This window comes from Cupressus sempervirens, chromosome 5 (assembly GCF_028749045.1).
Source record: "Cupressus sempervirens isolate cs-2001-9-10 chromosome 5, ASM2874904v1, whole genome shotgun sequence".
NCBI classification, from domain to species: domain Eukaryota; kingdom Viridiplantae; phylum Streptophyta; class Pinopsida; order Cupressales; family Cupressaceae; genus Cupressus; species Cupressus sempervirens.
Genome location: NC_143122.1, coordinates 822,819,990 through 822,835,011, shown reverse-complemented (window position 1 = coordinate 822,835,011; position 15,022 = coordinate 822,819,990). Strand labels below are relative to the sequence as shown.

At 35.8% G+C, this 15,022-nt stretch overlaps 1 protein-coding gene across 8 annotated transcripts in view; it reads right to left on the bottom strand.

The window, feature by feature from the left end:
* Positions 1–1,400: 1,400 nt before the first annotated feature.
* The window catches only part of LOC149558420 (dynein axonemal assembly factor 10-like), a 200,982-nt gene continuing 187,360 nt past the window's right edge, over positions 1,401–15,022 (bottom strand). For all 8 annotated transcript variants that reach the window (XM_089832665.1, XM_089832664.1, XM_089832668.1 and 5 more), the window contains 3 exons: positions 3,166–3,318; positions 1,704–1,771; positions 1,401–1,585 (listed from right to left, as the gene is read on the bottom strand). In XM_089832665.1, the coding sequence (XP_089688791.1) occupies positions 1,498–1,585; positions 1,704–1,771; positions 3,166–3,318 (309 nt within the window). In that variant the 3' untranslated portion in view covers positions 1,401–1,497. The remainder of the gene's footprint in view (positions 1,586–1,703; positions 1,772–3,165; positions 3,319–15,022) is intronic.

The window sequence follows — 15,022 nt, the reverse complement described above, 5'->3', positions numbered from 1 at the left end:
CTATGACCATTATGGCCATCTTCAGCTGAAAGAAATATTTGCAATTATATTTAGGTTAATATTATGTTAAAAGACAAGTGGCATACGTTATGCAAAGAGGCATACATATGGAGATATGAAAGGTTGATGTGGAAATATGGAGGGTCTTATTTTTGAGACAAATGGACTTTCGTGCGAAAGATGAAGAGTCTTCTGCAATCTATTTATGTGATTTCTTGATATTTTGTAAATAAATCAAGTGAAAGCTTCGGACTAAACATTTTTATTATCAATAAAAGAAACATTTTGCTGGTGTGGCTGGGTTTTTCCCTTCAAGTGGAAGGGTTTCCCAGGATAAATGTATTGTTTCTTTTGTATTTTGCTTATTCACTTCGTTGTTGCTGGTTATCTATTTATAGGCTTATCATTAACATATTCTAGTAGCAATAAGAGGGGGGAGCTTTCCATGAGAAGTAGGAGAGGCTATGTCTCGCATGTTGTGGTTGGGACCACTTTTCTGCAATTGGTCCTTAAAAATTATTGGTTCAAAACTAGACAAAGTTTTGTAAGCTGTGGTCACAGTGAGTTACAAAATTACCACCTAACAAACCTGATGGGAAATTGTTGCCTTTAAGCCACAGAGGTCCAGCTACACCTTTTGGTTATGTCTTATAAACTGGGAATATAAAAAATGTTCAAGACAATGCCACCTTAAGAATTTCATGTAGGTGTAGTTGCATGTTTGCAAAATAAGAGTAAAAAGGAAAGAGTAACTGGTGTAATAATTTCAGATCTATAAAAAGTTGATGCACAGTTCCTGAGTCTGAAAATGGCTACTAGATGCATTTGGAAAGGGGAAACAAGTTCCAAAAACTTTCAATCTTTTGAAACTCATTTCTGAAAGGAACTGCCCTTCAAGACAAAGCTGGTCTATGTTGCGTTTAATTGAATCAATTATGAGCCTTCAAGAAAAAGGAAAAACAAGCGAAAACCATTTTTATTTGTTTACAAATAATTCATCACCCCATTTCAAACTTCATAAGTTTTAATTGTTGTGTGCAAGTATCAAGAATAGGAAGGGAATGATTGGCGAGCTCCTCAAGTAAATTCGTACACAAATAATGTTAGCACTCGTTTCATTAATTATATAGAAATTAACATGAAATCATCATTGATTCATTGGTTAACAAATCTATATAATCATTAAGATATTGCCAAATACACGTCTGCCAAAATTAACATATGAAACAGATGATATCCAAGCAATGGACAGAAACCGTATAAAGAAATATTCATGTTGCCATAATCATAATAAAGCTTGAGAATAGAAGTGAGAAATCTTGCAGAAAAATTCTCTAACTACATGTAAAACTAGAAAATTGACACAACCTAAAAAGTAATCTGCCAACATTACCACAAAATAAACACAAAATGTTTGAAGCTTATATTTTAAGTTGGTGACATCAAGGATATTCTATCATCTGATAATGGTGAATTCAATTTATACAATCGTTCAACTTATATCTTGTTTAGTTTTGTCACAATAGCAACTCTAATACATTGATCAAAAGAACCGAACACTGCCAGCCCTTCCTTGTCTGGACTCCTGTAAATTAATGATTGCATAATTAATAAGAAATCAGTAATTCGGTATAGTATTCATTTTGTAAGAAATACCTAGTACACAAGAAAAGGTGTTAGAGGTTTTTGTAGGTAGATTTTACCAATCAAAGCATGCAACTGGCTGAGTAGACAATGCCTGAGAAGATAGAAGATTTACTTTACCCCTTATCTGCGCCAAAATACCACTTGAGTAAAATTTCATAACAATATACAAGTGCCTACAAAAAATGATGAGTGATCATCACATACTCAGTTCTAGCCATGGGAAATGTGGGGACAGCTTCAAGAGGACAGAACCTATAAGATGAGTAGGAACTAAGGGGAAAAGGTCAATAACCTAATAAAGCTAATCCCTCTTTAAAATCTTGAATCTAAGTCTAAGCAACTACATAAGATTAATAACACTAGTAATATAAAATTTTACCAGCAAATGTTGATCCACTTTAGTTTTCTGCAGTTCATCAATTAATAGTCCTAGACCAGAAAAAATCACATTTCTCAGATGCAAAACAAACATGACCAAATGTTTGAGGAAATATGTGAATGAAGATGCTAGAAAGTGTCCAGGATAATGACCGACAACACAGTGAGCTAACTTTGCAGGAAAAAAGAAAATCAATGTCCATGAGTGTCAACAGACTGAAAGGTAGGTTGATGGCTCAAGTGGTCATGAGTCCTTATTGAAGTTGCTTACTTTGCAAACAACTCACCAGAGATTCATTCATAGCTAATGCAAAAGATGATGAGGTCAGGTTCAAGTCCAGGGAAAACCCCTCAAACCTTGGGAATTTTTTTAAAGGAAGCTGATTATTTGTGTGACATGCACAGATGAGAAGTCATTCAGTGGGACATGAATATGCATCCCTGTTAAAGAGAAAATAATAAAATCCTAGGTTCTTCAAAAGTGACTGAGACTAGAACTCACTCAGTAAATCACCAGAATAATAACAAGAGGAAAACTTGAACCAGATAAATCCTAAAGATACAAAAAGTAAAAATATATATAATAAATAACCAGACAAGGAATGGATCCTGAAAGGAACGGGATGCAAACAGGATGCAAGTGAAGACTGGGGCAAGGAAAGGAACAAAAGATAACAAATGTCTTGAGAAGCCAAAACATAGCAATCATTGAAGTGCCAAGATTAAAAAAACTGAGTACAAGACAAGGAAACTATCATTCAAACAAACAAGCATAAAATAAAAAGAAGCCTCTCAAAAAAAGTTAACAGGTGCCCCTTTCAAATCCTAAGTTTGCACAGCAGGCTCACTGCCACTCCCCCTTGAACCTTCAAGCATTTGTAAGATGCATAATCTATATCTTCACATGCTAGTGACTGACAACTCAAAAACAGATGGAGAAAGGCATCATTTCTTGCGAGATATTATTATAATGCATAAACAATGTTCAATCTACAATCAATCAAGCATACAAAACCAAATATGTATAAGACAAGAAATTTTTTTTTTTTAAAACTAATGTTTTATAAACTAAAAAATCACCCTTCCCAACCTGTGAGAGAGAGAGAGAGAGAGAGAGAGAGAGAGAGAGAGAGAGAGTACCCCATATGGTCTTTCTTCCATACTTTTGAGAGAACGCTTGCTAGGGTTGGAATGTTTATAAAGGGTTAAGGATCCATCCCCTCCAAGAACTATAAAAACATCCCGATTCTGTGGAAGATGCTTCACTCCCCATATTGTTGTTCCAATAGCCATCTACATGAGCAAGATTAAACATTCTGAGTCATGAGTCCCACACACCCTCTAATTCTTATCTTTTGCAATTATAATGGAAACATCAAAAAAAGATGACAATGCTAATGAAATACCATTGCAGACATTTTCTTTTTGTTCAAGCCAAGTCAATATAAAAACCATAACAGATACTGCCATAAACTTGTTTTTTGTCTTTGAACACAACAAATAAGAAAATAAACTATTAAAAACCTTCAAATTGTGTAGGAAAACTCTTTTGACTAAGTACACATATCTTTGTGTTTTATGCTAAAAAATTATAAAAGCCCCACCCACTTTACCTGCAAAACATATTTTATACCATGTACTATTTCTAGGGTTATAAAATATATTATAGTCACACCTAAAGTTAGTATTAGTGTTTTGCAAGTGAAATGTTAGGCAGATTTGCATGGACTCACAAGTCAAAAAGCCAAATGAAAAGACTTGCATGCCAAGTCCTTGTTAGGTAATTGCCTAGTCACAAATGAGTTCTGCAAATACATCAGCAACTTCCAAATAAAAACAAAAGTCATGCCTGAACTCACCTGCATGAAAAATAGAAAAATTGAGCATTAAGACATGCATCCATTTCATTTTTTTTCGCTCATTTGATCTTCTAGAGGTGCAAACTGAGCTTAGAGGAGTATTGTAAAGTTGAGAGGGATTGGAAAAGTACTTTGAAAGATTGAATTGCGTTAAGTATATTTGACAAAGTTACATATTCCTTTTTCCAATTTTATTTTTGAATTTTAAAAGTCAAATACTGAAAATCTGGCTATTACACCACCCTTTTCTTAAACTTAGTAAACAACCCTACCTCCTAGTACTGCATCCTCTTTTATCTTTTAAACTTTCTCTTTCATTTATTTCTTTGAAACTTTAGTATCAAGATTCAAAAATCTTTCTATCCCCTTTGTTTTTACTATGTTCAAAATCAACAAATGGCATATTTAATACATGGAAGCATGCCATAATGCGTGAGACAAAGGAGATGGTGGCCTATAATTTTTGCACTCTTTTTATGGGATGGGTAATTGATACGCTAAGATTCCACCTTATTTTGAAGCCTAGACATGATGTGAAGATTAGTACTTTCCTTGATGAGGTGAGGGGAGAAAGTGATGCCATGCTCACCAATTATAGTATGAAGAAACAAAAAGCAAGGACATGGAAAACAATGGCAATAGTAATGAGTTCCAACTCAAAATCATCTACAGATTATTTTATTGACCCACACATTGTAATAACCCCAATAGGTTATAACTTCTTCAAACACCAAAAATCTTTATACTTCAGTTGTTTGACATTTCGTCAAACACTTTGCAAGCAAGCTCTGATACCACTGTAATAACCCTCCTCAAATCTGCTCTCAAAGATGCTGATTGAAGGCTCAAAGAATTTTGTCAAACAATTCACATGTAAGAGACATATGACTGATATAGTATTTCAGCTTGCTTTAAATGACTTTTTTCCAATTTGCATCAATGAGAATCTAGTGATAGAAGATTACAATGAACTACACAATGACCTAACATGAGTGTGCTCCTAATTTTGACAATATTCAGTGCATATATTATGATCTAAGCATGAGAAAAGAACACCTACAGCCAACTGGCATTTTTGCAAACAGTTGGTATGCAAACTATCTAGCTGATAAATAATGAGATTGAATTGCTTAAATGACACCAGCAACTATTATCTTTTTGATTGCAATCAAATTTCTAATACAATGCTCATGAAATATGGCCAAGACTTTGGCATTTACATGGATTACCAAAATGACAATGCTGCTATAATGCACACTTACAGCTGAAACTTATAATACCCTAAAAAAAACAATACTAAGGGAACCTGGTTGTAGATGGCTGTAATAATTTTCCTTCAATGCTGCCCCTTTCTGCTTTACTTTTTCGAATTGCTTTTTCGGCCTGCTTTTTCGGTTCCGTTTTTTCCACTTGCTTTTTCGATTCCGCTTTTTCCGCCTGCTTTTTCAGTTCCGCTTTTTTCACTTGCTTTTTCAATTTCGCTTTTTCCGCCTGCTTTTTCGGTTCCTCTTTTTCGGACTTCTCTTTCGTTTCTGCTTTTTCGGATTGCTACCCTGTTGAATCTCAAGACCATATCTTTCAATGGCGTCAAGATTTTCAGCTTGAAGGGATTTCGTCCTTCAAACTATTGAGACATAACCTCTAGAAAATTCTCCAATTTCTTTGATATTTCCAACCCTCCATGCTAAAAGGAAGCTCTTCCATTTCTTTTATAGTGTTCTCACAAGAGCTCCATCTTTCGTTTTCTCAATGTGGAATAAAAGATAACTCCCTTTATGTAACTTATGTCTCCAATGTGTTATAAAATAAAGGGGACTTTTCTAATTTAAATATTTCCCACAAACTATAGTCTATGCATTAATAAAGTTAAATATTTAAATTTAACTTTATAAAATAGCTTTATCAATGCATAACAAATCTTATCAATGATAAACAAGTCTTCTTGTCGATTTTAAACAATTACCATCGACATACCGCTGCCACTGGATGTCTGACCATATCCAAGATGACTTACTATAAATAGTAAGTATGCCCAAAGTTGCCTCAAAACCCCTTAGAAAGACCTGCAATTGATACTATCTAGGCCAAATGGCCTCTAAGTCCCTTTAGTGTCCTGGTTAGCCTACGGGACCATGGGGAAATAGGCTAACAACAACATCATGCTATGAATGCTAAAAAAGGGGACATTACACACATTTGGCATTCACTCTCTTCCACTGATGGTCATGAGAGTTCTATTCTTACTTGTTTACCAGATTTCTTTGTTCCTTGGAATATTCAAGGGGTAAAATCTTTGCTTGAAGCTACACCTTGGAACCAAAAGAAAACACTCTGTTGAGATGACAATGGCAAACATTTGTTACTGCAATAATATACACTTCAATGAGGTGAACAACTCATGTTGAAAAGGGTTTGTAGATGCATTGATAGTTGCTGATAAGGAGTTTAAAACTCCATTGACTAAGCATTTTAGTTGCCCATTGCAAGAGGAAGTCATCAAAATAGACAACTTGTAATCGATGATCCAAGGTATGGTAACAAAATCTACTTATTGAACAGGGATTGCTCATAATTTACCACAAAAATTATTTATTCTGAATTCAACTTCCTTGAGTCTTGATTTACAATCCAATTTTCTAAAACTTCTTACAAATTGACTTTTGTGTCTAATTTAATTTGATCTCATAAAACTAACTGACAAAAATGGTTGATTAGAGTAACAAATAAACCAAAATTAAGGCATATAAAGCAGCCATTCAACCCGTTAAAACATAGTTCCCCAATAACAACCTATCCTATACATAGACTTGGACAGCTGGAAAATAATGCCTAAAAGAGAATGCACTCTTATTGATTGTGCCCAAATTTTACCTTGTATTGTTTTCATAAACAATTATCGATCTTCTTCATCAACAACTCTCTTATCTTCAACAAAAATTGTTTGGCATCTTAAGCAATATATTAGCTTTGCAGAAACTAGGATACCTTCTATGGTCCACCAATTTTCTAGGATTGGGATACGTGTTTCAGGGCTGAGATATTTTTAGGCTAGTATTGGGGACACTAATAGATGGCAAAGGGTGAGTATGTGTGTGTGTGTGGAAATGTCCCTGCCTAATTTTCAATGAATGGCAAGGAAATACCTGTGAAAAGTTTTTGCAAAATGCTTGCTCACCATCCAAAAACTAAGCACTCAAATGCAATTTATTCAGAACCCCAAGCATAGTGGACAGAACAAAATTTGAGTAAACTTTATTGATCAGTAATGAACAGAAAGTATGTTATTTGCACTTGGTTACGATTACTGATACATCCGTAGGAGTTGTGAATGGCAACATACAGTCATAGGATACAAAACTGTGTTTTCAGTGGAGGGAGTTCCTGTGGACACATTGCTCATTTGCAAAGCGGATCAGTTTTGCAGAGGTTATGTCAGATCTGAAACCAGATGCTATTGATGTTGCAATGTCTCTAAGATTCCTTCGGGCATGATACCTATGTACTGCAAGTAACCTTAATAGTGGCAAAACGTTTTTCCAATCACATTGCTAATTAAATCTAACATAAATCATGGTACTCACTTGTTAGCCTTAATTTGAGTCGCCATATTTTAAACTTTCTCCAGTTTCCCTTGAAGCCCGAAGTCGTACATTGAAGAAGCCTTTATCGGTCTCATATCTTACAAATATCACCAACCCTTGCATATAGAGATCGACCTTGTGATGTTCGTCGCAACTCTCATGTCTTGAACCTCTTTGAACCTCTTCAAACCTCGGTTTGAAGTAGTTCAAAGTAATTCAACCAAAGGTTTTGATACTAACTATTTTCTGCAGGTGGGACCCGCTGAGCATAACGAAGATGTTTGTTTGAACCTCTTCAAACCTCGATTCGAAGTGGTTCAAAGTAGTTCAATTGCTGAAGATTTTTGGGCAAGCATTAATGATTTTCCAAAGACGACCGGTTCCCGAGAAACTAATTGAGATGATAGGAGTAATGATTGGGGATTGTGTCGGATTTAATTTTTGTTTGAGACATGAGATCAATTGTCATCATGATTCAAATAGGCAAATCTTTCGCCTAGGCGTTGGATTGTTTGTCAGAAATTTGTAATTATTGCAAGGACACCCATGAAGAATGATCATTTAATGGTGTCTTATCACAGTTCCTAGCGTGCAAATCAAGCCACAATGATATCGCCATGAATGCCTCATAATGGGGCAGTACTTTCGCCAGTACCTTTCCTTTTAAAGTATGAGTTTCTTGTTTCATTGCTTTATTATGCGAAAGTGCAAATTGAAGGAGCAACAATAATCAAAGAAAAAGGCATGGTTTTCTCTCAACAAATCACGGGTGAGAACACGAGAAACTCCTTGTTCTTTCCTCTGTGTATGTGTTTCGAAGAACAAAGCAATGTTGGGTTTTTATTTCCTTTGCTTAAAATGAAGTCTATTCTACATTTCTTTGGGAACATTTCCAATTTGGAGTGTAGGAGGCCTGTTATTACTGATACTAATTTGGAGGGTGTCAAAGTTGAGAAATTACAAGGAAATTTTTTTGAACAAGCCGACGAAGTTAATGGTTGTCTGGAGATTTTGACGAGTGGTTTGGTTGAAGCTGTGGCTTTTCTCCCTGCCCTTTTTAGTCCTGAGTTACTCCAGTTATGTATTGACCACTATGATGTGAGGACCAAGAGCATTTTAAATAAAGATGGAGAACCAATGTTTCCATCTCTAGGGAGACCATTTCATCAATCTTGAGTTTGTTTGAATGTATTTTTGCCGCTTTTAGCCCTACCCAGTCTTTAGTTGACTATCAAGAAAGCCCAGATAAATACTGTAACATGTTGGCTAGGAAGTGGACAGAAACAAATTATAAAGGCAATTCAAGACTCCCCGAAAATAACCACCAAAGACGATATGAAACCTCATATTCACGACCTCATGGTCTTACTACACCGGTTTAAGGGTTCTTCGAATGTCTTTCTCTTTGAAGAGTGGATGTATCGTTACGTAGAAATCATTCTAAAGGGAGAACAGTTGTTGGATTGGGCATAATTAATAGCCAGCTCAATGAGAAATCAGCTAAAACATGCTAAGGTGTCTAGAGAAGATTTATACATGTCTTCCTACCTGACCTATTGCATTGCTTGTGTCAGCAATATTACTTCCCTCCCTCATGAAATTTGGAGTGAAGACGTAATTGTCTACCAATATTGTCCTTTGCTCCAAAGAGATAGAGTATTGGAGGATTTTAGGAAAACACATGATATGCTGATAGAAAGTGTGCACTTGAACCTCAAAAAGGCACCCATGCCCAGATTATCCCTAGAGGCCCAAAAGCTAATTCAGATTTATGGGAGCTATTTTATCCAATTTCCTAAATTCACATACTTGAGAATAGGGGAATTTGAAGAAGAACTAGTAAAATTGCCTCGTTATGCTCTAGACTGTTTCGTCATAGCTGAAATTTGTAGGCAATTGTTTTCAGTAATTAAAGATAACCTACCTCAGGAGAATTGGGGGTCTGTTTTTCCTGTTAAGCTTGGTCATTTGACTTGCAGCAACATGATTAATGCCTCAGTTGTTGGGAGCAACTTGCCCAGTTTTAATCTTGGATCATATCATGGAAGGAGAAATTTTAACAGCAAAGGTTTCACAGCTAAAGTACTTGGTCTAAAGGGTCAATCACCCACGGTTGTGATGGAGCCTAAAAATTAATGAGTCTCTATTCTCCTAATCGCTTCGTCATCCATGTCGTATCAGCCAATGGGAAAGACATAACCAAGAGATGCATATGTTTGCAATATATATATTCAAGTCTATGATTATAATATTGACGTGGAAGCTGATAAGAGGAGTGAATGGAGCAAACAAACAGAATCAATGCATCTTTTGTTATCCATTATTGTTTCAGGAATTTGAGATGGAGTATTAGTTTCTTGGAGCTTATTAGAAATTTGTATCCTTTCAGGCAGCCTTCGCAATGTGCTATTGTTTAGGAAAAGCTTACTGGGAAATCCTTTCTTTATGCTGTATAGCATAATGCTGTAAGACCATTAATCAACAATCCATGAGTTATTAGGAAGATATTCAGATTCTAGCTTTTTTATGAAAAAGTCATAAGCTATATGAGCAGGATCAGACTTGTTCATTAAATTTATTAAAGAATGGAATAAGATCTGTGACGGGATAAAAGCTTCCTCTATGCAATGATAAGAGGGAAATGTTTGAATGAAGGAGTTTGTATTTTCAAAAGGAATAGTGAGGTTCGAATCATAGGCAGGTGAAGCTATGATCTGTGATTAGAGAGAGAGACCATTTTTGTCCCCATTATTTAGCAGCCTGAACTACGCTACTCTGTTCAGAAGTGGTTCAAACTTTGACCTCATTTCTATGAATTCCTAGAATTCCTTCATCAGATCTTACAGTAGATGATAAAGTGGAGATATACAGCAAGACAATGTAAATTTATTGGCTTCTTTTATAATGCCACAGATTGGAGAATCACAGTTACTGAATCTTCTAGTATAGCACAAGATGATTACATAAGTTCGGGTCAAGCCATTTCAAGCAATAGTAACCAGAATATTCTAATGTCAAGACTTTTTTCATTACTGAGACTTGACTCTAAGGAAGCAAGAAGAAATCAAGATGCAGTTGTTGACAGTGGGATCTCATTGCTAGCATTAGCAACAAGTTTTTATAACGAAAATTAGTTGTTGCCAATTTACTAGACACTCTGTTTCAAAAGCTTGTTGATTCATTTCTGGAGCATATAGCATTGGTATCTGCTATCCAGCGGCAGGATGCATCTTGTGTAAGTGAGGAAAGATCTAGGGCCGAGGGTTTTATCGCCATCTGTGTGCCTGTGAGAATAATTTGAAGGCAATGGAACAACACTATGTACTTTTGCAAATGCAAATATACATGTGATACGCTCGGTTGAAGTAAAAGTCAGAGACAATTCTGAGAAGTCGTGCTTAAGGAAGAGGTGATTTGTGCGATGAAAGATGTCGTCAACAACTAAAAGGACAAAGCCGCTAAAGCACGGAGATCTTCATCGATGATTGAGGAGTTTTGATTAGTGTTATATCTGTCTAATGTTGTTTTGTTTTGATCGCAGGTCTGTGTGCTGTGCGATTAAGGAGAAGGATTGCACGAGCTTGGAACATGGAGGCTCGAGGCACATTCCGAATTAATGTGATTTTTAAAAAAAATGGGAGACGCATCATCATTGTTTCCATTATAGTATGGAAGGCTCTGAGGTTTTCCTCTAATAATTTCGATTGCCTATTAAATTTATTTAGTTCTGAAGCGGTTGGGATTATTGGATAAATAAAATTTGTAATCTTCAAAAATTATATGATTAGGTGCCGAATGGGTGTGTCTGTTCACTCACGCACCTTTTCGTTGTTTATAAATATAGATGTAAAAAACCAAGTTGGGGGAGACAATATTCATATTCATACTTCAACTTTTTTCCTGGCCTATGCTTTATGATATATTATATTTTTCCAATTGGCAGAGAAATGGACTTTTGAACTAAGCCCGTGGATTTGAGTTAGTGAGTGGATTTTGTGCGATCCGAATATGTTTGCAATAGATGGATCTTCTGTAAGGAATGTCTCTATTGTGATTTTATTTTCAGCATTATTATTTATTTTATATTTCGGAGTTTTAAAATTTTTATTAAGTTGTGTCCTTCGTAAATGTTTTTTATTTATTTTCTATAAATATTTTAATATTTGGATAAGTGGATTGGATCATTATTGCATTTTAAATTTGATAAACGTAAATATTGTGAAATATTTTATTGTTTCTGTATTTATGTCTAATTTGTCTCCACAGGACTTAAAGTGCATTTTAGAGTTATTTAAAATTGCGTTTATATAATTGATCCATCACATTTAAATTATTAAAATTGTTTATAGTTTAATATATTGAACTTTATAAAGTTGCACATCTCAGCTTATAATGTTGACTCTGATTGCCCATTTGATTAAGCCTGGTCTTTTACTCCTGATTCATAATCCATATGCTAGCAATTGTTTCATTTCTTTCCATTAGAGGAATTAATATATTCATATGTTGTATTAATCTATATTTATTCTTTAATTAAACATTACTTCAATCATTTACTTTTCTTCTCAGTTCATAAATTGCAAGTTTAAAGTTTTCTATTATTCTTGCCATTTGGAAAATTTCACTATGTTTGTGCTCTAACCAATCTGCTATAAGGATCTTGGATGTAATGCTGTTGTCCAGGATCAGGTACACCCACCTCGGTTTTGCAGAGCCGGAAGTGCAAGGAACTCGAACTGTGTTGTTCAGTTCCATCAAGTTGGCCTTAACCAGTTGGATATCCCAGCATCGAGCAGGCAAGGCTCGTAAGATTCCAATCTGCGGTTTTGGGAACCAACACGTTCCACATCTAGAAGATTTATGGCAAGATTGTAATGATGAAGAAGAAGTGATAAAGAAAGACCATTCAAGACTAACACTCCCGCAAATAAATTCTCTCAAATTGAAGTTTCAGTTGGAAGGAGTAGTTGAGGATGGTTCGGATATTATTGAACCGGGATGGGAAGAATCGAGCTAAAACAATTGGAGGTAGATTGGAACCAAGGGGAAGATGATGATATAAATTTGAGAACCAGATCTATCCTTACTCACACGGATAATTGATTAAGAAGAAGAAACATGAAGGCTGCCAATGAAAAACAAACTGAAAAATCTCCAAAGAAGGTTTCTTTCTCTGAGACTTTGACCTCTGACATATCAATTTCGTCTCATGTTGCAGGTGGTACTTCGGCTTCCAATAAGCAGAAAAGAACACCATCCCCTAAGCAAAGCACGGCCGCTAGAACTAGGTCAAAGACTAAGTCTGAGGCACTCATGTAGCAGGAGATTCAAAAAGAGAAAATGATGTCTCAGGGACAAGGTTTGGTAGAAGAACTCAACTTCTCAGACACTTGGGATGGTGACGTGTAGTTAGTAGAAGCTCCCAGGTTATTTCAGCATAAGTTTATGACTCCTCCGAGAGGAAGTCAAGGGATGACCGCTACTCCTACTATACCATCATGGTTGTCTAGTTCTGTCAACAAGAAGTGAACCCTGCAGCCTGTGTCTGCACCTGTTAAAGATATTGTCACCAAGTATGCAGCTCGTGGTTCTAAAAGTAAAAAGATGAAGAGTGGCATGCGGCTGATCAAAGATCCAGTTACTAGAAGGGTGACGGCAGAAGTGGCCACATAAAAACAAAAAGAGGAATCTAGAAAAATTGATGCCGAGGGCTTTTAGGTCACCATTGTGGAATTGGGAGCTATTACCAGAAACATTGGTAATCATTTCTTCAAATTTTCTGCAAACCATATGCTAACTCAATCAAAAAGGGACAGCAAGGAGAAGAAAGAATTAAAGGCACTGGTAATCACCATGGCAGCTTATATAGATTCACTGATGAATTTAGGCACCCTTCCATTGGTCTAGACCCCACAATCTTTTGATCCCAATTCCTCCGACAACCAGCAGTTGGCTAAATAGATGCAAATGGGTAAACTGCTCTCAGACGCAGTACAAGAATGGGTGGCATCCATTGCAAAGGAAGGCAATAAGTTCATTTTAGATTTTACCACCACATTTGCTGAAGGAGAAGTGTTGTTGGGTGAAATTCAAACCCTCTTGCCAATTTGGGAAGCCGACCAGAATTGCTGCCAAGTCATTGTATTCTAGGTTCATGACGTTGAGGGATATAGGGTATTGGAGTTTTTGAACGAAAATCCCATGAAGATTGTGGATTCATGCATACTTTTTATTCTTAAGAACAATATGGGATGGAAGGAGTCAATTTATAAAGGAGCCATTGAAGAAATGCGCTCAGTGGAAGCCGAAATCGCGGGAATGCACAAAGAACTCCTAAAGGACATGCAGGTTGTTAATCCTACCAAAATCCTGCAACTCGAAGATGGTAACATGGACTCTGAAGTCTTGATCAAAAACTTCAATGATGCTATGACAGAAATCAAAGAAAATGACACACCTACTCCTGGAGACTTCACTACCCTAGCAAACATCGAATCGATGTTATACCTAAACCAGAATCTCATGCCGAGGCAAAGCCGAAGGATTAAAGAGCTAAAATGGCAAAAGGATGCTTGCAGATCGAAGTTACTCAGTCTGAAGAATCCTCACTCCCATGCAATGCAAGAGTTCACAAACGCCTTCAAGAGCTGGAAATTGGTAAAGAAAACTATGACAAATGGAGGGAATACCGACGATGTTGTTTAGTTAGGAACAGTTATTTTCTATTTTATTTTCTAGGCTGTTTTTAAAACTATTTCTTGTTTTCGCAATCATTTCTAACCAAAAGACTGGGCTTTAATGGAGGCCTTTTCAAGTTTGTAATGAACTATAAATGCTAGAGCATTTAGCTAATTCGGGATTAGATTTTAAGTAGCCAAAAATATACTTTGATAAAGCTAGTACTATTTTAAGTTAATTATCTGGAAGTAGCGATAGGCAAATAGTCATATTTTTGGAAATGCTTTCTTACATGACTTGGTGCTAAAGAAGTCTTTTTGAATATATATCTATCACACTTTGTCGTGCTATAAAACTTAGCATTTAAAGTGGTTCAATCATAGTTACTTTGTGAGCTATGGTGATCGGTTTTGTATGACATCTATTGTTGCTTCTTGTTGTCCACTCTCATTTATCTTTCCCTAGTTTCAGTTTGAATATATGGTAAAGTTCAATTTCTTACTTAAATCCCGCTTATTTGTGGAAAGACTATGAGCTTTTCATTCATTAAATCTTTGAGTATGCAAGTTATTACCTCAGTACCCAAGAGTACCTTATGCACTTTCTGGCAAAAGTGTGCATCTAGTTAATTTTGATCTTTTGAATTTATCGATAAATCTTTTGTGAAGGGAGTTGTACCTGTGAAATTCAGAGGGAAACGAATAACTCAACGTTTACCCAACTATTATGAACTTTATTGGATTTTCCAAGCCTTGGGCATAGATTGAATTGTTGTTTTAGTAGGAAAAAACAATCTATTCACTAACATCACTCAATGCTCCTCAGTTTTGTTAGATATATGTTATGGTACTTAGTGAATACTATCCAAGTTTGTTGTTG